The sequence below is a fragment of the Cibotium barometz genome, chromosome 1 (assembly GCF_041138505.1).
Source record: "Cibotium barometz isolate CiBa-2024 chromosome 1, ASM4113850v1, whole genome shotgun sequence".
In the NCBI taxonomy this organism is placed as follows: Eukaryota; Viridiplantae; Streptophyta; class Polypodiopsida; order Cyatheales; family Cibotiaceae; genus Cibotium; species Cibotium barometz.
Genome location: NC_141046.1, coordinates 27455451 through 27479946, shown reverse-complemented (window position 1 = coordinate 27479946; position 24496 = coordinate 27455451). Strand labels below are relative to the sequence as shown.

Sequence of the window (24496 nt, the reverse complement as noted above, 5' to 3'; positions counted from 1 at the left end):
CTGTGAGACTGCAAACTGAATGTCTGGCCTCGTAATGCATACATAAATGAGGCAACCAACAGCTGTCTGATAGAGTGTGACATCAAAGTGATCTCCAGCATCATGAAGACTCAACTTCAAACCTGTCTCCATTGGAGTAGCAATAGGCTTGCAGTCTTCAAGGCCAAATCTCCGCAACAATGTTTCAATATACTTTGTCTGACACAAAGCAATACCTCCATCACACTGCTTAAATTGTATCCCCAAATAATGATGCAAATGCCCCAAATCTAACATCTCAAAAGAGGCATTCAAATCAGCCTTAAAATCAGCAATATGACTCTCATTTGGTCCTGTGAGCAGCATGTCATCGACATAGAGAGCAATGATTAGATGTACACCATCCACACGTTTAACATACAAAGTGCTTTCTGTTGGACTATTCTGAAACCCATGTGCAGTCAAATATGCATGTATTTTTTCATACCAAGCTCGTGGAGCTTGCTTTAAACCATATAAAGCCTTTTTTAACCTGCACACTTTGTTTTCCTGCCCTCTTTGAACAAAACCACGAGGCTGCGATACATACACCTCCTCATGCAAATCTCCATTTAAGAACGCAGTCTTTATGTCCAGCTGATGTACATTCCAACCATTATGAGCTGCTAATGCACAGATGCTACGAACAGTGGTCATACGACATGTGGGAGCAAAAGTCTCATCAAAATCAATGCCCTTCTCTTGAGCATAACCTTTTGCAACAAGCCTAGCCTTATGGCGATCCACTGTGCCATCAGGCTTACGCTTCAATTTGTATACCCACTTAGTGCCAATGGCCTTCTTGCCAGGGGGCAAGTCACATAAAGACCATGTACTATTCTTCATAATAGCATCGTATTCTGCTTGCATAGCAGCCATCCAATTTTCTGACCTTTTTGCCTCATCAAATGAAACAGGCTCACTTTCATCGCACATACTAGAAACAGCCAATGCATAACAATCTGACGCATAAGAGGCACCATGAGAGCCAGAACGAGTGCGATTAGACAAAGGGGCATCCAACTTGCTGTCACGCAAAGTCTGCACCAGCCATCTAGGCATGTTCCTAGAGCCCTCAATCTCTTGTCTCTCATCCTCAAGTGCATCATGCACATCTGCATCAGATATAGGCTGATCTGTGCCATCATTTAAAACCTGCATAGGCTGAAAAACTGCCTCATGAGGTATTGCACTTGACTGTGCACCACTGAAAAGAGGCAACAATGTATCATAGACATCACGTGAGCTGATATCTGTCTCCTTAGTACATGAAACCAAGGGCTGAACTGCATCTTCCACAAATACAACATCACGGCTAACCAAAATGCGCTTTGTCTGTGGATGATACAAACGATAGCCTTTGCTCTCAGCACTATATCCAACAAAAATACATTTGACAGCTTTGTCATCCAATTTTCTGCGATGTTGCACAGGCACTAATGCATATGCCAGGCAACCAAAAACACGTAAATGGCCAACAGATGGCTTGCGGCTATGCCAAGCCTCATATGGAGTGACAACCTGTAATGCTTTGGTGGGACACCTGTTTAGTACATAAGTGGCACACATGACAGCCTCAAGCCAAAAACCATGTGGTAGACTTTGACTCTTAACCATACATCTTGCCATTTCCATGAGAGACCTGTTTTTTCTCTCAGCCACACCATTTTGCTGTGGTGTATACGGCACTGTACATTGGTGTTTTATCCCACGCTCAGCCAGAAATGCATTAAATTCTGAAGACATATACTCCCCCCCTCGATCTGAACGGAGGGTGCCCATCTTACTTTCTGACACATTTTCAGCCATAACCAAAAACTGTTTGAAGCACAAAAACACTTCGGACTTTGCCTTCAAAGGATATACCCATGCATGCCTGGTAAAATCATCAATGAAAGTCACGAAGTAAAGGTAGTTTCCAAATGATGGAGTTTGCATGGGACCACAAACATCACTGTGAACAAGCTGCAATCTGCGTTCAGCTCTCACTGATCCATCTTTGGGAAAGGAAGCACGCTGCATTTTACCCAATATGCAGCCCTCACAAACATGCTTGACAGGTGCCTCAAGCTTAGGCAAAGAAGACACCATTTCAGATTTCTGCAGGCGCAGCAAACTTGCAAAATTCAGATGACCAAAACGTGCATGCCACAGTTTTGCATTTGAAATAGCCTGCGTATCCATAATAGTACATGCTGAATCCTCTACACATTTGCCATCCATATTGAGCTTATACAGCCCTCGACATAGTGAACCAGATGCTACAATGATGTCACCACAAGAGAGATCATGAACAGTACATCTGTCATCCACAAATTTTACAACCAAACCTGTTTTGGCAAATGCGGAGACTGACAGCAGATTCTTTTTGATCCCTGGCACATACAATGCATCAAAAAGTGTAAAGGTGTTGCAATTTGCAACATTCAGCACAATCTGTCCAACTCCTTTAACGGGATAAGAGGAGTTATTGGCACAAGTGACAGTATTCCCTGTGGGAGCAGACTCAAGGAAAGTGAATAAACTGCGCTGCGAGGTGATATGCTTAGTGGCACCACTGTCAAAGTACCATACATCTGAATCTACTGCAGACATACATGTGTCATGCAAAGATGGGTCATAACTGCACTGCGCATTGAATGCCCATTCTGTATCTTGAACAACATTAGCAGATTCATTGTTAGAAGGAGAGGCATCTGCAACAGCCATACCAGCCTCTTTCTTCTTAGCCTCTTTCGCAGCCAGCTTAGGACACGCTTTGATGACATGATCATTTCCCTTACAGTACTTGCAAAATGTCTTCTGTTTGTCACCCTTCTTCTCATCTTTGTCTTCCTTCTTTGGTTGCGCAGCATTTGCAGATTTCTGCTTACTAGAAGAAAAGCCAGCTTTACCTTTCCCGCTTCTCTGACTAGCAACGAAAGCTTGATCTGCGACACGCATAATATTCCTGTTTTGCCTTGACTGGTCTTCTTGCAGCAAAACAGAAACTAACTCCTCAAATGATAAGGCATTGGGATTGCCTTTCATCATCAAGCGAAGAGTGGAAGCAAAACCCTGATAAGAATCTGGTAGACCATTCAAAACAGTCTGCACAAGTGAACTGTCTGACAGGATTTCATCTGCAGAAATGAGCTGCTCTTTGAAATCCTTGATCTTTGTCAAAAAGCTATCCATAGAATCACCTTCGTTCATATGCTCACTCTCCAACTGTTTTCGGAGGTAAGCAACACGAGCCTCATTTCTTGCCTGATACAATGTGGCAAGTACATCCCAAGCATCCTTAGAAGTCCTGCAGGAGCGAATATGTGGGATAATGGTACGTTTGACAGACAGCGCAATCAAGGCATGAGCCTGCGCATCTCTACCATCCCAACGAATCTGCTCTGCTGAAAGTGGTGGTTCTCGAACAGCTGCTACAGCACTTGTGCCTGCACCATCATCAACAGTACCTGTTTCTGATGTGTTTGCAGCATTCCCAACCACAATAGGACGTGCATCAATACCCTGCACAATGTTCCATAACCCCTTTGCTACCAATACATGTCGCATCATATATGCCCACAATGGATAGTTGGTGCCATCCAACTTATCCTCAGCAGCCAACATGCGGAATACATCATTGTTGTCAGCCATGGCCAATGACTGTACTACTAGATGTAAATGCTGTCTGTAAGAGGTAAACCTGTATAAAATCGACCTGTGCTATGTAGCACAGCCCAAAACAGACGAATGGGCACCTGTCCTGCAGATTTTAATCTTGACAGAAAATCTGCACAGTAGGACGATTTTGCCTGCGCAGTACTTGGAATGCAAAAACGGAGGGCGAAATGACTTCAGATCAAAATTCTGAAACGAACATATACTAACCTGCAGACGCTCGTGAAACCTCGTCGCAATCGGAGGAGATGAAGCGGCAGGTGCCGGTGATGCTGCCCGGGAGGAGGAAGCCTGCTCTGATACCAATTGTTGGAATTAGGGTTGCAGGAATGCACACACAACTTCAAGAAGATGAGAAAGCTTGAGCACAACACAGTAGTGTATTATGAGTGCCAAAAATGAAAGATAACAAGCCCTAGAAGATAATGGGCGTATATACAATGCACGGGGGAAAAAACCTCCTAGTGAGGGAAAAAGTGCCCCGGCGGTCCTAAGTGTGTTCACACACATCACTACTATAATATGGTAACAACAAGAACATAAGGGGAGGTTCTTACACTTTTACACCTCAAAAGCTGGAGGGAGGAATCTTATATCCTATCCCACTTAAAAAATGCGAGATGTCCTCATCTCGCAGGTGGAGTATAATCTCTTTCATCTTCTTCTTCTTCAATCACTTCCAGTGTTACTGGCTTGGAAGTGGACGGCCGATTTGGGAACATCTCTCTTTGACTTTTCCTATTCTGAGGCGGAGGTCTTGCATTACTTTGGATTGAAACTGAGGGTTGGTTAGAGGGTCTACCTCTGGGATTGCCCTGATTTTGTGATGGAAAGGAACCTGATTACTCTGGAAGGAGGGAGCTGGAGTCTGGAATCTTGGTCCCTGATTTCCTCGCCCCCCGAAAACCTTGATCCAAAAGGAGTTAGGCAATCCATACTGCGATGTCCAAATCCTTGACAGTTATAGCATTTCACTTCCTTGTTCAAGGGTGGAACTTCTGAAGTTGAATTCCAGGGGATTGAGTTCCGGGAAAAGGACCTTTCTTCCATTCTGGAACTTTTCATATTCTAAGCTTGACCTTGTTGTCTCTTAGGCAGTGGAAGGTTGGAATCACCTTCTGGAGCTAGAAATCTTTTGAAAGATGATGGTGTTGGCTTCGTTGGGATCTTGACACATCAAAGGCCTTGGCGAAATCCTTCGCCATCCGCACTGCTTAGACCATGGAAACTAGCTTGGCATTCTTCACTAGGATATTCAAAGGTTTGTTCAGTCCCCGAATGAACCTGGCCATCAGCTATTTTTTATCCAGTGGTGGTGGCGAGTACTTGAGGAGAAGAGCGAACGCTTGGTGATACACTTCAATAGTTCTGCTCCCCTGGGTTAACTCTAAGAATTCATTCATCTTGGTTTCTATAAAGTCGGGTGGACAGAATCTCTTCCTTAGGTAAATCTTCAGTATGTCTGGGTGTTCTGATCCAGACGGTTTGTCTCGCAGTGGTTTCTCCATGCCCTCTGGTTGTTTCTACTATCTTTAGCCTTGCAAGAGCCATTTTACTTTTCTCGTTGTACCCGGTGACATCGAAGTATTCTTCCATTGCTTTGATCCACTTCTCTATAGCCTCGTCCAAGTTTTTTCCTTCACCCTTGAAAGGTCCCAGTTGCGATCTATGAAGAGTTTTACGAACATCCAAGTCGATCTCTTCCTCATCGAGTTGGGGGTTAACATTCCTACCACGACGACCTCGATCCATGATCCTATCAATACGAAAATTCTTCTTAAGTCCCTTTATTTATAATTCAAATCCGACTTTAGATCCAACTAATTCTGGGGTTCTTTAGATTGGTCAGCCCCCCACCGAATTATGGGATAAAGATCTCTTCTAACAGAAAACAGAAGAACATACAGAACTCATTATCAGATAATAATTCATTCATATTCTTAACACAGTAATGGTTCATCAGACCGAAAGTTCCATCTGATCATTCCTCCACGGGAATTTCAGTTATGCAGGTTTTCAATTTGTCATCCTTTAATTAGATCCACTAGGTCAAGGGTTAATAGCAGCAATCTGTCAACACAACCCACTAATCTCATAGTGATTTGAGCTGAATTCATAATCATCACTCTAGTTACCAATATCATCACTAGGATTTGTCCCATTCATCCTCATTATGGCTTTGTTCAACTTATCTTCTTTCAACCAGAATTCAAGAATCATTATCTTTCAATCAGAATCCAAATCAACTCATCAATTCTCAACCAGAATTCTAAAATCATATCAACCAGCATTCGAGTTCATCATCTAGATAGCATTTTTACTTATAATTTCAAGGTCTTAGATTTACTCGTATATATTGTCAGTAAAGAGCTGCAAATATACCCATGGTATATACGGGTAGTCACGGTCCTTGGAGTTATAAGGTAAATACCATCATATCTAGGCCTCAAGCAAGTCAGGGATTCCATATAATTGCGATACTTCCATCTGAAGACCCAATTACCAATTTATGAATTTTTATTTTGAATATCAATTTGTATGAATTTCATCACACAATTACAATCTTTTACTGGTACTTCATAAATTCTTGACATTTCTTGCTTCTCGGTTGATCCACTATAGCCAATTCGCTCTGATACCAGTTGAAAGATCCGTGCCCCCTCTCCGCGCAACGAATTTGAGGGTGCTAGCAGCAGAAGTAGCACTTCTTTGAAAAGATGTAGGGGAGAAGAGAGCTTGAGCTCTTGCAAGCACACACACACTCACAAAACCCTAAAAGAGAACACACAAGGTGAAAGGCTAAAAATCTTCTTCTACTTCACACAACACTCAACACACCATATACAAAGATAAGAGTACACACTATGAAAAGGTACTCAACCAAATACATACTAGGGTTCTCTATAGTGTGAACCAACTAAATGAGCTGGCGCTATAACTATGCCAGTCTCTAGAATGGCTCACATAGCCTGTCATCCCACTGGCCACATATCACCCATGATCTCACCAACTATGCCAGTGGTGTAAGTGTGGGCCTATCCCCCAGGCGGGTCATCAGTGTCCACCGCCTCACTAGATGAGCTCGATATCTCAACACTCCTCCTCGAGCTCAACTCCATCTCATGTACACCAAGCGAAGCGTTGAATCTACGGAGCTTCTCTGTACCCAATGCTTTGGTGAAGATGTTAGCGATCTGATCCTGTGTGCTGACATAAACAAGATCAACGTCTCCTATCAAAACCTTCTCTCTGACAAAATGGTAGTGGACCTCTATATGCTTCGTGCGAGCATGAAAAACTGGGTTCCTGGCCAACTGTATACTGCTAATGTTGTCATAGAAAATGACAACTTGTCTATCCACTGATAGACCCAAATCTGCAAGTAGCTTTCTCAACCAAGCTACCTCACATGCTGCTATAGCAGCACCTCTGTACTGGGCCTCTGTAGTACTGGATAGAGCAACTGTAGGCTGCTTCTTGCTGCTCCAAGGCACAGCAGCACTCCCCAAAGAAAACATGAAGCCACTAGTAGATCTTCTATCTGAGATACTACTAGCCCAATCAGCACCTGTGTATCCATGTACACATATCTTTGTGTCCTAGTTTCATAAAATAGTCCACAATGCAAAGTAGACCTCACATACCTCAGTATGTGTCTCAATGCATCCAAATGCGGCTTTTGAGGAACCTGCATAAACTGACTCACCAACCCAACAGCATAGCTCAAATCTGGCCTGGTGATCGTCATGTAGATCAAGCTTCCTACTACGCATCTATACATAGTAGGATCCTCCAAAATCTCTCCTGAATCTGCACTCAACTTGCCATTCTGATCCAATGGCACTGAGATAGGCTTACAACCTATCATACCATACTTGGACAACATGTCCAAGCCATACTGTCTCTGCAGTAATCCAATACCATGTGGTGACCTAATCACCTCAATGCCCAAGAAATATATGAGCTCTCCCAAATCCTTCATCTCAAACTTCTGTCTAAGCAAGATCTTTACATCAAAGATCTCTGCATCATGGTCCCCTGTAATGATCAGGTCATCTACATAGATGACAACAAGCACAACCCCTCTATCACTATGTCTCACATACAACAGCGAGAAATCTCCGTTGGCTATATGAAAGCCAATAGTGACAAGATATTCAGAAATCTTGTCAGACCATGCTCTTGGTGCTTATTTTAAGCCATACAAGGCTTTCTTCAACCTGCAAACATGCTCAGGGTGACTCACATCCTCATAACCAAGTGGCTGCAATATATACACCTCTTCCTACAAATCCCCATGTAAGAATGCATTCTTTACATCCATCTGATGTAAAGACCATTGCTTTGATGCAGCCACTGCTATCACAACTCTCACTATTGCCATCTTGGAAACTGGGCTGAAAGTTTCCTCATAATCAATGCCATATGTCTACGCATATTGGCTACCAATCTAGCCTTGTACCTGATTATGCTTCCATTAGTGTTACGTCTTACTTTGTACACCCACTTGCATCCAATGGCTTTCTTGCCTTCAGGCAATTGCACTAAATCCCGTCTCATTTCCATATAATGCATCCATCTCCTCATCCATAGCTTTCTCCCAACACACATTTCCAATAGCCTCATCAATGCATGTGGGCTCCACAACCTGTATAACTTTTGCCATGTATGCATAGTGATGTGCCACATAACCATCATAGGTAAACCTCTGCACAGGATTCTTCACCCTCCTAGATCTTCGTAGCTTTGCATTCATGGCTTCCATAGCCTTCTTTACACCAGGTGTTCTCATAGCAGCCACTAGACTCTCCATCAACATGAGAATGCCCTGCAGAAATGTTAGGCATACTAAGGGACTCAATCACTTTCTCTTTGCCTTTATGTGATGTACTAATCACATTTGCAGGACTGGTATTATAACGCAGCTTGCCACTCCATGGTCTATCAATTGAACCACTAGATGAGGACTCTCCTGGTCCACTCAAAGACTGTAATTGCTGACTTGCATTCTGTGCAACCACATTTTCACTCACATCAGTCCCAACAGCTTCTTTTTCATCAGCATACCAGCTGCTCATCTCATCAAAAACAACATCCCTGCTTACCCTCAACTCACGTGTATAGCAGGGTTATAACACCTGTATCCCTTTTGCTCAAGGGAATACCCAATAAACACACATTTTTCAGCTTTTGGATCCAGCACATGCACATATGCAATGCATCCAAAGACTTTCAGATGAGACAAATCAGGTTTTCTGCCAGTAAACCTCTCCTCTCCTTATGAGGAGTAGCTGTTGTGGTAAGCATCTAGGCACCCGTATATCAATACCCAAATATTGGATAGTCAAGAGCGGCCAAATGGTTAGATGACAGCATGATAAAAGATAACCCCAACTACCATAACAATGAGTTTTTTTTTATGTTTTGCCAAGTTTTAAGGATGTTACAAAGCTATTTTGGCTAAGCTCATTTTTTATCTACATTGCTAAAATCACGTTAACTAAGGAGCTTCTATATATGTGCTTGTATTTAAAGAGCCTATATATATCTATGTCTATAGGTGTAAGTGTGTGTGTGTGTGTGTGTGTGTGTGTGTGTGTGTGTGCGCGCGCGTTTGCATGCATGTGTGTGTGCAGCATGTACATGTGTATGTGTGTGTGCATGCGTCTATGTGTATACATGCATATGTATGCATGCATGTGTGTGTGTGTGTGTGTGTGTGTGTGTGTGTGTTTGTGTGTGTGTGTGTGTGATTGTTATTGGGTTGGTTATACACCTAATGATTAGGTTGGTTGTACACGTAAATGATCTCTTACATGCCCAACCATGACATTTTTGGGTGAAGGCTCCAATGTAGGAGAGACCTTGGGAGAATGGATTGATTCCATGGAAGAAAACTTTGATATAGCCTCCGCCGGGGGGGGGGGGGGGGGTCACTCATAAATATGTAAGTGCAGCATGTGGGTTTAATAGAATGGGTTTTTAAAATCCCTTTTTTACACATTTTTTACATACAGAAGGGTACCATTCAAAGGGGGTATTTACAGATTGAATAGAAAAAGGGTGTATTTTATTCATGAAAAAATTACAAATAATGGGGTTTTAAATTAAGCCTTGAAAGCATGTGATATAGAGAGTTTACATATAGTGAACCCCCCGAGGATATAGCTGGCTACAATGAGAATAGTAAGACAATGATGGCATGCTTAAAGCTATTTGGAGGACTGGCCACCACCAAGACATGGTGGAAGTCAACTTGTCAAACCCAACGTATCAATGAGAATAAACTTACCTGGAGCAAATCAAAGCCATTCTCAAGGAAAGGCATCATCCCATTGACTTTGAACTAAAGAGATGGACGTGTTTCTTGAATGTCAATGGCAAAGAGGCATATCTATTCATAGTACATTCAAAGAGTCCTTAACCCACTTGCCCTCGGGTCCTTGACCACTTGGCATGCGTGAGTTACCTCCACACTCCCAAATTTTCATTATTGAGTCCAAGGAGGTAACTCATAGTAAAAGAATATGCATGGACACAATTTAAAAACAAAAACCATTGATAGCATTGATATCATTCCTTCAGCAACATCTTAGGAGAAATACAATCCGGTAGAAAAATTAAACCAACATTGCAAGTACGCTATGTTTTTGTACGCCGTGCTTATGTAAGATTCTTTATAAGAACTTTCAATTTTTATTTCTGCTAGAGAAAGAAAGCACTCATCTGGTCCACGTAACATAGGCTAGTATCTCGACCATATCTTGCTTCCTTATTCTTTTTTTTTACTCCACATCACTTGGGCTATGGGGTTGACTCAGCTAGGGAGCCCGACACATGGGGGTCGCTTTATGTGAGACCTTTCACATTAGTAAGCAAATTCCTTAAGGTAGAGCCTCCTTAATTAATAATTAAGATCTAACTAGCTAAGGTTATGTTCTAAGAACCCTTCACCCCTCTCCATAATCCCTTTTAAAAATCAATGTTTTTCCTAAAATTAATATATTGTTTAAATTTCTAACGCACCTTGCTCAGCTCAAATTCAAGAATTATCACCACCATGACCCCAAGTGTAATGCTTAGGTTAAGAATGTTTCTACCTCATGTGCCTTAGAGAGTTTTTAATCTCCTCACCATGGGGAATGCATAGCCTTCTATGATAAAATACACATCCTTTAAAAAATATTGTTTAGCTCTCATAAATTTTTAGTGCATCTTGCTCACCTCAAATTCAAGAATTATCACGATGACCCCATGCAACGCTCATCTTAAGAAATTTTCTAGATCAAGAATTATCAACATGAAATGCTCATCTTAAGGATTTTTTCTAGCTCAATACCCAGTAAAAATTCTCATGTCCAAAGTTACAACATAATTATCATGTATTACAACATAATTCTCTTATAAAATTAAAAACTAATCGATATTATATCTATTTCCAAGAGGGAGGGACCTTACAAGGGGACCTTACATCCTCCCTCCCACCTTTCCCAAAAAAATATTATTTTGATAAATTTCTAATGCACCTTGCTCAAATTCAAGAATTATCATTGTGGCTCCCTATAATGCTTAGCTTAAGAAATTTTCTAGCTCATTACCTAATAAAAATTCTCATGTCTAAAATTTACAACATGATCTCCCTGCAAAATAAGAAAATAACTAATTACTGTATCCATGATTGATGTTAGTTGGAGCGCCTCTATTTCAAAGTTGAGAGGAGGTCCCAATCTGCCTTAGATGTTGCTTGTCTTGACATGGGAGGTGCATACTTTCAGAGTTGAATGAACTCCGAATGATATACATCCAGAGATTTGTCTCTTCCTTGACATTCAAAAAAAGCCATCCATCTTTTTTAGTTCAAAGTCGACGAGATGATAGCTTTCTTTGAGAATGGCTTTGTTTTGATCCCAATTAAGGTTATTCTCATTGATATGTTAGGTCTGACAAGTCGACTTCCACCATGTCGGTCAGTCCACATAGCTTCAAGTGTCATGATTGACTTAATATTCTCATTGTAGCCTAAGTAGTCTTCCATGGAATCAATCCATTCTCCTAGGATCTCTCTCCTACATGTTGGAGCCTTCATATGAAAATGCCCCTAGTTGGGCACACCACATAATAGATCACAAAGGTTGTCATGCACGGCACCTTAGATAACTCCCCCACCTTGGCAAGGCATGAATCTAGAAAAGTATAAGAGATCACGAAGGTCATCCTGCATGGCACCTTAGATAACTCCCCCCAGCTTGGCAATGCATGATTCTAGAAAAGTCTAGAAATCTTTAGCTAATTTAACAACTTCATGGAAAAACTACTCTTAAAACTTTACATATATGTAAGAGTATTTACATCACCCAAGAGAACTTAAAAGATTATTTATATACAAGGATCTCTTTCTAAACTTTTTAGAAATCCATGAGATCCCATAGAATCCTAATCTTTTTGGGAATGCTATCTTGGGTAGGATACAAAAGTCATCTTTTTAGAGGTATTATCGATGCCTATGACCTAGTAATAATCCACAAGGCCAGCCTCTTCCAACTCATGATAAATGATGACATTCTACACAAGCATCTTAATACAACACAAAGATGATACTAGTCATCCCATATTTGGGTTAAAAATGGCCTTCAACAAACAACTTAGCTTCATGCTGCAAGGTTCGACAATGGTGTAGACATCCTCTCACACAGATTAGTCATCCACTCATTGTAAAGAACCTTTAAAGTGGCATCACATGGTCGCCTAATCATGCTTTTTGAAATATTAACAATCAAACTTCCTAGTAACTTCCTTATCTTTTGAGAAATAAACAATATGACCATGGTAAGCTTTGAATCATATACATTGCTATATGACACTATTTTAGAGTATTATATATATTGATATGAAGCATAGATAATACAATCTACTCCCTTAGACTATTACATAATTAATATGAAGTATAGATAATTCTATATAGCATTAGACTGCTATATATATTGATATGAAGAATCGACAATGCTATATAGCAATATCTTAAACTTCTGTTTATATGGATATGAACCATAATATAGCCGCGTGCCTCTCAGACTACTATATAGCATATTGGAACAAAGCAGAGACTTATGCCACTACTTAGTTGAAAAAGCAAGTCATGATGAAGAATACTTGGAGTCATTCATCTAGAAAATGCAAAGATTGTTCTAAGTACTGCTTCCTTCCATTTCTTTGATGACAAACATCCTTCTTGTTAAGTGACACATGAGTGCTCTGTCCAAAATGTGAGAACAAGTTCTTTCAATTCAATACTCACCATATCATTATGTTGTTTTCTTTTACACATGCCCAAAGTTAATATACTTTCATCTATATGAATTTCTTCTAATTTGCCTTGGGATGCACATAAAAATTCATGTTGTGTTTCCTTAAATTTTTTGGAGCTTTGACTTCCATTGACATGAACTTCTTCTAATCTACCTTGGGATGCATATATAAATTCATTTTGTGTATCTTCAAAATTTTTGGAGCTTTGTGAATACTCATGCTTTCTTCATCATGGGATCCATTCACCAATGTTAATAAACTTCTTTCTTTGAGGAAGAACTCATCCAATAACTTTGGGTTTATATTAATTGTAATGAATTCCTAAGAGTGGAAATGGCACAAGAATCAATGATCCCACCAAATAAATGAGTGTTTTAAACATGTTTTAGAGTTAAAAATTTGAAGGTTAAAGTCATATTTTCTTGTTGCCTACTTTTTTTTAATAAAGTTATCAATCTCAAAGTTGTGCATTTATGTGGGTTTATGTTTTTTCATGAAGCCTTTAATGTAAGATTCCTCCTTCCATCTTTTGAGGTGTGCAGGTATAAGAACCTCCCCTTCTGATCTTATAATTATTCTCCTCTCTGAAATAAAAGAAAGATCTTGTTTTGGTCTAGAGAGAGAAAATATCTAGAGAGAGATAATTCAAAATTGAGATATTTTTTGATATAAAAATCCTCCTAGTGTCTAAAATGGTTTCCCTTGAAACAAAAATTCAAAAAGAACTTTCCAATGTGCAATTGGAACTAATTGAAAATAGGTATAAAGGACCTTAGCCTAAGGGTCCAGATTTTCAGAAATTTTTGGATTATGGTCCAATTAAGGTTTCTATGGACCAATAAGATTAATCCAAATGTAGGGAGGAGATAAATTGAAGAATAAAAGAAAACCCCCCCAAAAATGAGTAAATGCTCACATAAGATGAAGATTTGATCGAGTACAAGGTTTATTATTTAAAAATTAAGAGATATTTAGAGGAAATGATGCATTTTTTACACCTCAGTGTTGTGGGGATCTCCCCTCATGAAGGAGGCACCTATTTCACATGTATGGAGGAGTTTTTAACTAAAAAATAATGAGATATTTTCATCTCTCCTCTCTCCTGTTTCAACTAGATCCAAAAAGTAAGCTAAACTGACCCAAAGATGGTCAAAAATTGACCCAATTGATCTGGAAAATTCTAGAATCAGTTTGCTTGGTTAGAGGCTCACTTTTTGCTATAAATAGAAGCCTCCTCCTTTTGTAAAAGCTTAATGGTGTTTATGCACTGTTACTCTGCTGTTATCCTGAGCCATTTACATTGAATTTTTTAATAATTCAATTGTTTTTGGCCTAATCCTCTCCAAAGTGAATTGGTGGCCACTCTTGCTTCAAACAAGAGTACAACCCTCAATCCCTCAAGCCAAAGAAGAGCTTACAAGCTCTATGTAAGTTACTTTTCTTACTTGTTTAATTTTAAATCTATGGTTTTCTTGATTTTTATGTTTTGCAGTAAATTGAATTAAATTCAAATGCTATGCCTTGATGAAAAGGCCACCCCCTTCTCTTCTTTACATTCTAGCCTTTCTTAATCCTAGAAAGATTAACTATAGGATTAATTAAACTCTTCTTATTGTTTACTCTCTTGAATTTAGAAAATTATGTAGATTAGAGTTCTATGAATCTAATTTGGGTTAATTTAAGTCAATTAAAGAATGATAAAAATGAGAAATGATCAGCCAGACAAAGGAGGTTATGACAAAATTTTCTAAATTTTTGTGGAAAAGAAAGTTTGTTTTTATGTTATTCCAAAAGAGTAATTCCCACCATTTTTGCATCTAAAAGAAATATTCTGATTACTCCATGTACATATTCACCTATGAATATGCATGGATATCACTGATATTAATTATTTTATGCATAGAAAGATGCATAAAGAAATTATTTTTATTTCAAAAGTGTTATTCTCATTAAAATTGATTTTTATGCATAGAAAGATGCATAAAGAAATTATTTTTATTTCAAAAGTGTTATTCTCATTAAAATTAATTTTTATGCATAGAAAGATGCGTATGTGAAAGAATGGATGTAAATGTGTATGTGAAGGATGGATGTGGATGTGTATGTGAAGAATGGATGTGAATATGTATGTGAAGGATGAATATGGATGTGCATGTGAAGAATGGATGTGAATGTGTATGTGAAGGATGGATATGGATGTGTATGTGAAGAATGGATGTGAATGTGTATGTGAAGGATGGATATGGATGTGTATGTTAAGAATCGATGTGGATGTATGTGAAAGAATGAATGTGGTGGATATGAATGAATGAATGTGATGGATATGAATGAATGTGATGTGATGTAAAGAGATGTGATATGACATGAATATATGTGGATGTGAAATGATAGATATGAATGTATGGATAGATGTGAGTAGTCGTACATGTGAACGATTGGATGGATATGGATGAATGAGATGAGATGTGTATGAATGAGATATGATGTGGATAGAAGTGATGTGATATAATGTGGATAGAATGTATGTGATGGGATTGTTATGAGAATGAATGTCGTGGATATGAATGAATGAATGTGATGGATATGAATGAATGAATGTGATGTGATGAATGTAAATGGATGTGATGTAAATGAATGTGATGTATGTGAATAGATGTGATGTGATGTGAATCGGGATGTGAATGAATGAGATGTGATGTCCAAGTCACTGGTTGCGGACTATCAAGTAAGAAGGAAACTTGGTATAGGGTCCAGGTGTGCTAGGATTATTCACTTGAGAGGATGTGTGCTAGGCACTGGTCGTAGACTATCAAGTAAGAGGAAAACTTGGTATAGGATCCAGGTGTGCTAGGAGTATTCACTTGAGGGAAGGTGTTGAAATATATAAGTGAGTAGGGTGTGTGCTGGAACAAGCCCTTAGCAAGAGACTGTAGTAAAAAAGAATCTATAAATGTGAGAGAACTCGTGAAAAGGTGAGAAGTATCTACTGGGAGATAATAAAGGATAGCATGAGGAGATTTAGAAGATGTGGAGATATTCTGAAAAGAGATGGAGAGAATCAAGCAAAAGAGGTGGAGTGAATCAAGGAGAGATCAGTGGGATTAGATGCTTGGATGTAAACTCTATAAATTGAAGCATTGGCCTAATGAGAATTCGCTGGTTTTTTATTACCCATGCCTACATTAAGCTATCAGTTAATTACTCACTAATCACGTCTTAATTATCGTTAGGAGGTGTGAAGATATTCTGGGAAGAGGTGAAGAGAATCAAGCAAAAGAGGTGGAGTGAATCAAGGAAAGATCAGTGGGATTAGATGCTTGGATGTAAACTCTATAAATTGAGGTATTGGCCTAATGAGAATTTGTTGGTTTTTGATTACCCATGCCTACATTAAGCTATCAGTTAATTGCTCACTAATCACATCTTAATTATCATCTAATCTCTTTGTTAAATAATGTTGATTCTAACATTTGATCCATAAGTTTTATACAAGGTTATACACATTATAGAATGTATTTAGATGTTTATTATTGATTTAGCCATGCTTTAGTAGAGAGATTCGGTTGAGAGATTAAGTATATGTCCCAATTATTAGGTGGGTTTCACAAGCGTCCGGCGGACGCAACAACATGTTAGGCAAGGCAGGCGCACACTTTCTGGCTGCACCCGCAAACATCTCCAAGTTCCATTTCACAAACACCGCCCACCTACAAATATAACATGCCAAAACGGGGCCACAAAAAGAATGCCCTATACTCGCATGCAGAGATGGCGGGAGCAGGGTGTGACGGGGCGAAGGTAGGAGAGGTCGTGATTGATGCCGCAGAGCACGCGGGCACGGGGTTTGCGCTTGGGCGAGCCATCCCTGCCGGTCACGAAGCAGGGAAATGCGTCGGTGACTAGGCATGCCACCTACCGGACGCGGGATTTGGGTGTGAATAGAAGAAGCAGGCCATCCAGTACTTACGTGGCATGCATGCATTGGACGAACTTTGGGTGGCGCACGCATCCGCGGACGCTTGTGAAACCCGCCTTAGGCATAAGCTCTACAAGCTACCCAAGCACACCAGCTGTCAACACTAAGACACGGGTAAGGCTTTTCAAGGCTGCCAAAACTAACAACTGTGATTTTTAAGCCATGATTATCATCAATAAAAAAGATTAGTGTGAAGAGTTGAGATGGATTTGAAAAAAGGCCATGGACACTCTGCAAACACACCTTGTCATCAAAACTTGCCTTCCATAGCTGGCTTGAACTTCTTGAGCTTAACAAGAGAAGCTACATCTCAACATTGTAACATAGGGTGGCATAGCCAACACTAATGCTGAGAAAAAAGGCCATGGACACTCTGCAAACACACCTTGTCATCAAAACTTGCCCTCCATAGCTGGCTTGAACTTCTTGAGCTTAACAAGAGAAGCTACATCTCAACATTGTAACATAGGGTGGCATAGCCAACACTAATACTGAGAAGAAAACACCACAGAATGTGTACAACAAACCTTGCGGAAGGCAAATATGTATTTTGAACCCACACACACTACAACTGCATATTAAAACCAGGGACATTGATCAAACACACAGATGCACAAAACATAGGTCCGCCTGTACAGCAAGTACTGGAAGCATTCTGATGACAGCTTGCTGCGGTCGTAGCAGTTTAGACATGACTGTACAAAGGCTGCAAGGAAACCAAACCAGTTGTGCTATGGATGCACAACCCTTGACTTCACCTTGGAATGAGTAACTCCAAGACATCATTCAACCCTAGATTGCACCCACATCTTGATTGGGTTTAGGAAGAGAGAAGCTCATCAATGGAGATTTGTAGAGAAGCTCGGATTTCGTCGGGGTTATTAGAGCAGGAGAGCAGCCGGGAAGGTTGTTTAGAAGATGGGGGCAATTGAGGGAGAAGGCAGTCACCATGGAGGATGCTGTGGACATGGGATATGGAGGGGCGGAGGCCTGGGTCTGGTAATGTGCAAAGAAGGCCCAAATGCAACAGGCACTCCATCTCCCTCACATCAAAACACCCCTTCAACCTCTTGTCCGCTGCACCGAGGATGCACCCTTGCCTCTCAAGCTCCCACACCATGTCAACCAGCACTTCCCCTCCATCTATGGCCCTCCGGCCACATGCCACCTCCAATGCCACTATGCCATAGCTGAACACATCTGCCTTAGTGGTCATTTTGCCGGTCTCCACCACCTCTGGTGCTATGTAGCCGAATGTGCCCTCCAATACCATTGAATCTTCCCTCCTGTGCCTACACACCAGTCGCCCAAGCCCATAATCACCTAGCCGTGCATTGAAGTTGTTGTCCAGCATCACATTGCTTGCCTTCACATCCCTGTGCAGCAAGACATTATGCTCACCCCTCTTCTTCTTGCTTCTTTTGATGTGATTCTGATGTGTAGCTTCTGTATGCTGCTCATCCAGGTGATGGTGTTTATGATGTGTGCCCTCATGCAAATGCATCAAACCTTCGGCGATCCCAGTGACTATGTTGTATCGCTGTGACCACAACAGGACTTCATAGTGGCCATCAAAGAGGTACCTGTCCAAACTCTCATTGGGCATGAACTCATACACAAGCATCAGCTCCCCCTTCTCCAAGCACCAGCCCTGCACAGGGACGAGGTTGCGATGGGGAAGGTTACTCAGCAAGCTCACCTCCAGTAGGAACTCTTCAAGCCCCTCCTGGGGGTCCTTGGCAACCTGCTTCACAGCCACAACAGCCCCTGAATCCACAAGCACCCCTTTGAAGAAACTCCCAACACCTTCCTCCCTTGAAAGCCTCTGCTTGTCACCAAACCCTTTGGTGGCTGCATAAAGCTCTCGATAAGTAAAGGGTCTAGGGTATGCACATGTAGATAGCTTGGAGTCGTAGTCTTTAGCTCTTCGAAAATAGCTTTTCCCGCCTCTTCTGGCAGTCATCCTCCATGAGAGCAGACCAAAAGCTAGAACAGCAAGAGCTAGGATCAGACAGATGGCTAATGCAATACTTGCTCCATTTTTACCTTTGGCTGGTCCAACACCCGCCCCTGATGATGATGATGACTCTTGCAGGCCCCAGCTTGAAAATGTCCATGACATGAGAGTGTGGGCTTCATTGCTAAACCCAGTTGACCCTGAAAACCCGACATACATAAACTCATTCAACATCCTTGCAAAGCTGACATTGGCATCTATGAGAGGCTCTAGAGGCTCCATGGAATCCACACTGATCCTCACTTGCAGATTTCTCAAGGCACCATCATACTTGATCCAAGCAGTGATGACAGAGCCATCATTCAGCTGGACACCCACATTGCTTGCATTGTTGTAGGAGAAGGAAGTGATGTTGGTAGCATCCAGCCCAATGTGGTTTCCATTGGGGTCATGCACATCCAGGTTTTGCCACGTGTCAAACTCGACGGCAAATGTGTGATCATTTGGCCCTCCGGATGATGACGTGAATGCACCCAATTGCTCACCATAGCTGCCCACTGTGTAATTGTCGGGGGCGATGAGGAAGGCCATGCCATCACCTTGGTATGAGCTGTTGACGGTGTAGATTCGGAATGAGAATGATGTAGTGAAGGATGCAGTTTGGCCTGTTTGAGGATCCACCATCCTTATAGGTGTTCTGCACAGAAATCTGCCCGCACTGCCGCTCATAGCTTCTGAATCTGCGCTGGATGTGAGCTCTATGAGACCATGACTCTCTACGGCATCCCCTAGAAGTAAGAAATTTACAGAAGCGTCATTTGGGTAGGAGAAAGAGATGGCACCTTGGGCTCTTGCTAGCCATGGAAGCTGGCAAATTGATATGAAAATTAGCGATGAAAGAGCTGCAAGTTGTGCGTGATGCTGGGGTAGCCACTGCAAGGGGGGCATTGTATAGATTGGAGATGGTAATTAAGCTACAGTATGCTATAATTTCTGGTTCTCTAAGGTTTAGAGAGCACCAGTGTAAGCCTAAAATGGGCAACTGATGCTGCAATGGCCATTGGGCATTGTCTGAACTGGGGGAGTTACTGCAAAGAAGAAGTCGAGCTATGGAGAGTTTGAAGGTTGCAAAAAAACTGCAGGATAAATTGCAAATTTTTTGTTTTCGAAGGTTCAGAGAGTGTGAGAAAGTACTGAGCTTAATTAAGGTACTGAGGTTAGTGCGATGCTTAATTAGGGTACTGATCGCCTCTTGTTAACACTAGAAAAGGGCACAAGAAGGGGGTGTAATGCTAGGATTAAGCATTCAGAGGAGACAGTAAGACAGTGCAACACGGTTGTACAAAGAGAAAGAGTAGGAGTGTCCAAAAAAGCCTGCAAGAGCACAAGCATTTGTCGAGTTTGGTAACATGAAGAGAAAGGGACAGGATGAAGATGGTCAAAAAAGTGGTGTGCACTGTGGGTTCGTTGGATCGCTTGTGAATCCTATTTATGTGAACTTTTTAGGTTGAATAACCATAGTGCTGTGCACTGTGCTTGCAAACTCTCTCTTCTTCTTCTTCTTTTGTTGGGAGAGAGTTGTAATTATGTATGGAAGAAAATTGTACAAATAGCTCTTTTTTTTTCCCACTTAGGCCCAAGCCTTAGGCCCAAGATTACCTATTGAACCCAAGCTCTTTTTTTTTCCCACTAGCCTTAGGCCCAAGATTACCTATTGAACCCAAACTCTCTCTTCTTTCTTTTTTTTGTTGGGAGAGAGTTGTAATTATATATGGAAGAAAATTGTACAAATAGCTCTTTTTTTTCCCACTAGCCTTAGGCCCAAGATTACCTATTGAACCCAAGACCTCCCCGAGGCTTGAGCTACCACCACATTGGGATACAATTAGCTTTTTATACGAAGAAGCTTAACTAAATATATCTAGAATTTCAACATAATATAAAAAATTAGTAATCTATGGGTTATGCTCATTTTGGTAGTAGTCTCAACTTGCAAACTTTTTTAAAAAATTAGGTTTTTAAGAAAAAAATATCTCTAATCCCCCTCTCTCTTATATATATATATATATATATATATATATATATATATGGGATAACCTTTCACGAGCTCATAGGATATTTTTCTATGGCGTTAAAATAATTATTATTTACCCTTGTGTGTCATAGCTATTACATCGAATAAAAGTGTACCACCAGTTGAGCTTAGTGTGATGCTCAATCAAGGTACTGATCTCATTTTGTTAACACTAGAAAAGCGCACCCGTGGGGGGTGTAATGCTAGATTAAGCATTCAAAGGAGATAGTAAGACAATGCCACACAGTTGTACAAAGAGAAAGAGTAGGAGTGTCCAAAAAAGCCTGAAAGAGCACAAGCATTTGTTGAGTTTGGTAACATGAAGAGCAAGGGACAAGATGCAGATGGTCAAAAAGTGGTGTGGGTTCATTGAATATTGCACGCTTGTGAATTATATTTACGTAAACTTGTTAGGTTGGCAAACATAAATAACCATAATGGTGTGTAAATATTTGCTTGCAAACTTTTTTTGGGGAGAAAGTTGTAATTATATATTATGGAAAATAAATGTACAATTATCTTTTTGTACGAAGAAGCTTAACTAAATGTACTTAGAAGTTCAACCTAAAGGGTTATGTTCATTTTGCTAAGAGTCTCGAGTTGCGAACTTGTTTTTGAGAAAAAAATCAAATAATCTCTCTCTTTCTCTCCCGAGTTCAAGTCCCATCGTTGGTCGTATATGCCCTCGTGTTGCATTCTAGCGACGTTAATACCCCCCTCTCTCTCTCTATTTATATATATATATATATATATATATATATATATATATATAAAGGTATGCATCGTTGGTCGTATATGCCCTCGTGTTGCATTCTAGCGACTTTAATACCCCTCTCTCTCTCTATTTATATATAAAGGTATGAGTCCACTTGAAATCCTTTCACGAGTTTTTAGGGTGGTTTTCTATGGCATTAAAATAACTAGCCTTCACCTTTGTGTGTCAGAGTTGTTACACGGTTGAATGTGTACCACTGACTCTACTCATCATGCAGAACCTGCGTGGCTCTTTCAGAGTGGGGCGAATAGTTGCGTAGTGCTATAAAATTATGGTGTATTTTTATCCGCTGAAAACGAGCCAACGATTTTTGTAGCCCATTTAAGAAATACACATATAACCGTAAATGTCACATAAGCAGGGAGATGCACAGAAGAGACTTCCCTAGTCTCATGAGCTTGGGTGGGGCACTGGGGAGTTTCAAAGAAAAGTGACCACCTTTTTTTTTTTTTTGGGGGAAAGTTTTACAAATGAGGCAAGCAAAGTGTTGTGTGAAACCCGTTACATAAGAGGCATTTAGAAATTGCAGACGGGCAAGGGAAGCGTGACGTGTGTGTAAACCCCCCCTACACGGGTGGGCGCAAGGGAAGTGTGTAAGACACCGTACACAGCGGGCATTTAGTATGAATTCAAGTAAATGCAAACTGACTTCTTTAAAAGCCGGTTCCCCCTCATTTCAAATTTTGATTATTTTGAAATCTCCATATTTTGATTATTTTGAAATCTCCATATTTTTTATAACTTCAATGTTCTATAAAAATAAACCTTTTTAATTTCTCTTGGGAAAAGGTATGGCCAGCGAAAACACGAACATTTTTTTGGATGGTCAGGATGGATGCTGCGTACATGGAAATCTAGGCCTCTCGGTTCACGAGTTGGCACCGTACATTTGTCGACATTTGTGTGGCCATCTTTTGAAAACAGGAATTTTATTTCTGCTTGCCACTCCGCCGCAAGCAATTAGACCATTTCCTTGATTTACGATTAATTAAGGCAAACATGCTTACATTTTTTCATTAAAGAACTAAGTTTAAGGTTTCCAAAGGTTTAGCACCGTGCGCTTCTTTCTTAGTTAATTTGGAATTGTGGATATATTTAAGGAGATCGAGTAAAATTTAAATCAACAAAATCATGACTTCTTGATGAAAGAATGGAGGATCCAAATACAAAAATCAATAAATAAATGGAGCGGATCCATTTGTGAAAATCCCAAGAGAGGGTCTCTTGACATCTTTCAAAAAATGCACATTCATATGCGCTTAATGATCCCTTCCTTGGTTTTCTTCTTGGCTAGAGGAAGAGTACTTAATTGAGAAAAGGAAAAATATATTATTTACAAATTACATCCCTTCTTTAGTTGAAGAAATGCAACCAATCTTCAAAAACCCATTTATAATAATTCCATCTTTAATTGAAGAAATGCCACTCAAGATTGCATATACATTTAATAATCTCATCTTTAATTTAAGAAATGCCACTCAAGACTCTAGAGAAGAAGGTGTGATTTGACTTGTGCATTGAAAGGATAAAGTTTTTTGGTTTGATTTGTTTAGAAAATAGGGCACTCGAAACTTGGGGGTTGAATAATGTGCTCCTCTCTACTACCTAAATAAATGATGGTGTGCCACTCTTCCCATCCCCCACGTTGGTAGTTGTAGCCTCTTCGTCATGTGAATCCGTCCCCCTCTAATAAGTATGTCCTTCTTGTTGTTGACCATACAATTCTCAATGTTGAAAAATTGAATTCTCTTGTTGGAAGTTGAATCTTGAGGGCTCAAGTAACAAATCTCTAGAATGCCATGGCAAACTTTAGATATATCAATCTTTTAATTCATAGCCCTGGCTCATTTTATCTATAATTTGAAAGTGGTGATTACTTTGTACCCTTAGCGCTGCTTAAAATGAATCATGAGTGGATTTACTCGAAAACGTATCAAACAAATTTGTGTGTGTGTGTGTGTGTGTGTGTGAGAGAGAGAGAGAGAGAGAGAGAGAGAGAGAGAGATTCCACAAAAAAAAAAGTGTGTGTGTGTGTGAGAGAGAGAGATTGTGTGTTAACCTCTTCAAAAGAACCAAAGGGTGTGTGAGACCAAAAAAGATGTCACATATGATCCATGAGTAAATTAGATGTCAAGAAAACATAAAAGAGAAAAACAAGCCTTGTGTATAAAAATTGAAGTAAGCATGTTATTTTTCATCCTAGGCATAGAAAATGCTTACTAAAAATATTTTATTTAAAAAAAAGTGTTACTTCTTTAGAATTAAATTCTATGCATAGAAGGAAGCATATTGAAATTTTTATTTTGATCATAAAAGAGTGATTTTCATCATAAATGATTTGTATGCATAAAAGATATTTTTTTATATTAAAAGTGTGATTTTCATCATAAATAATTTTTATGCATAAATGGATGCATAAAAGAAATTCTTTTATATTAAAAGAGTGATTTTTATCATAAATGATTTGTATGCATAAACATATGCATAAAAGATTTTTTTTATATTAAAAGTGTGATTTTCATCATAAATGATTTTTATGCATAAATGGATGCATAAAAGAAATTCTTTTATATTAAAAGAGTGATTTTCATCATAAATGATTTTTATGCATAAATGGATGCATAAAAGAAATTCTTTTATATCAAAAGAGTGATTTTTATCATAAATGATTTTTATGCATAAATGGATGCATAAAAGAAATTCTTTCATATTAAAAGAGTGATTTTCATC

The 24496-nt window shown here is 39.9% G+C and overlaps 1 protein-coding gene across 1 annotated transcript; it reads right to left on the bottom strand.

Annotated features, from left to right (window-relative positions):
• Positions 1–17473: 17473 nt before the first annotated feature.
• LOC147641813 (putative L-type lectin-domain containing receptor kinase S.7) lies at positions 17474–20337 on the bottom strand. The gene has a single exon (XM_086799935.1). The coding sequence runs from the start codon at positions 19863–19865 to the stop codon at positions 17781–17783; it is 2085 nt and encodes a 694-aa protein (XP_086656061.1). The 5' UTR covers positions 19866–20337; the 3' UTR covers positions 17474–17780.
• Between the last annotated feature and the right edge of the window lie 4159 nt (positions 20338–24496).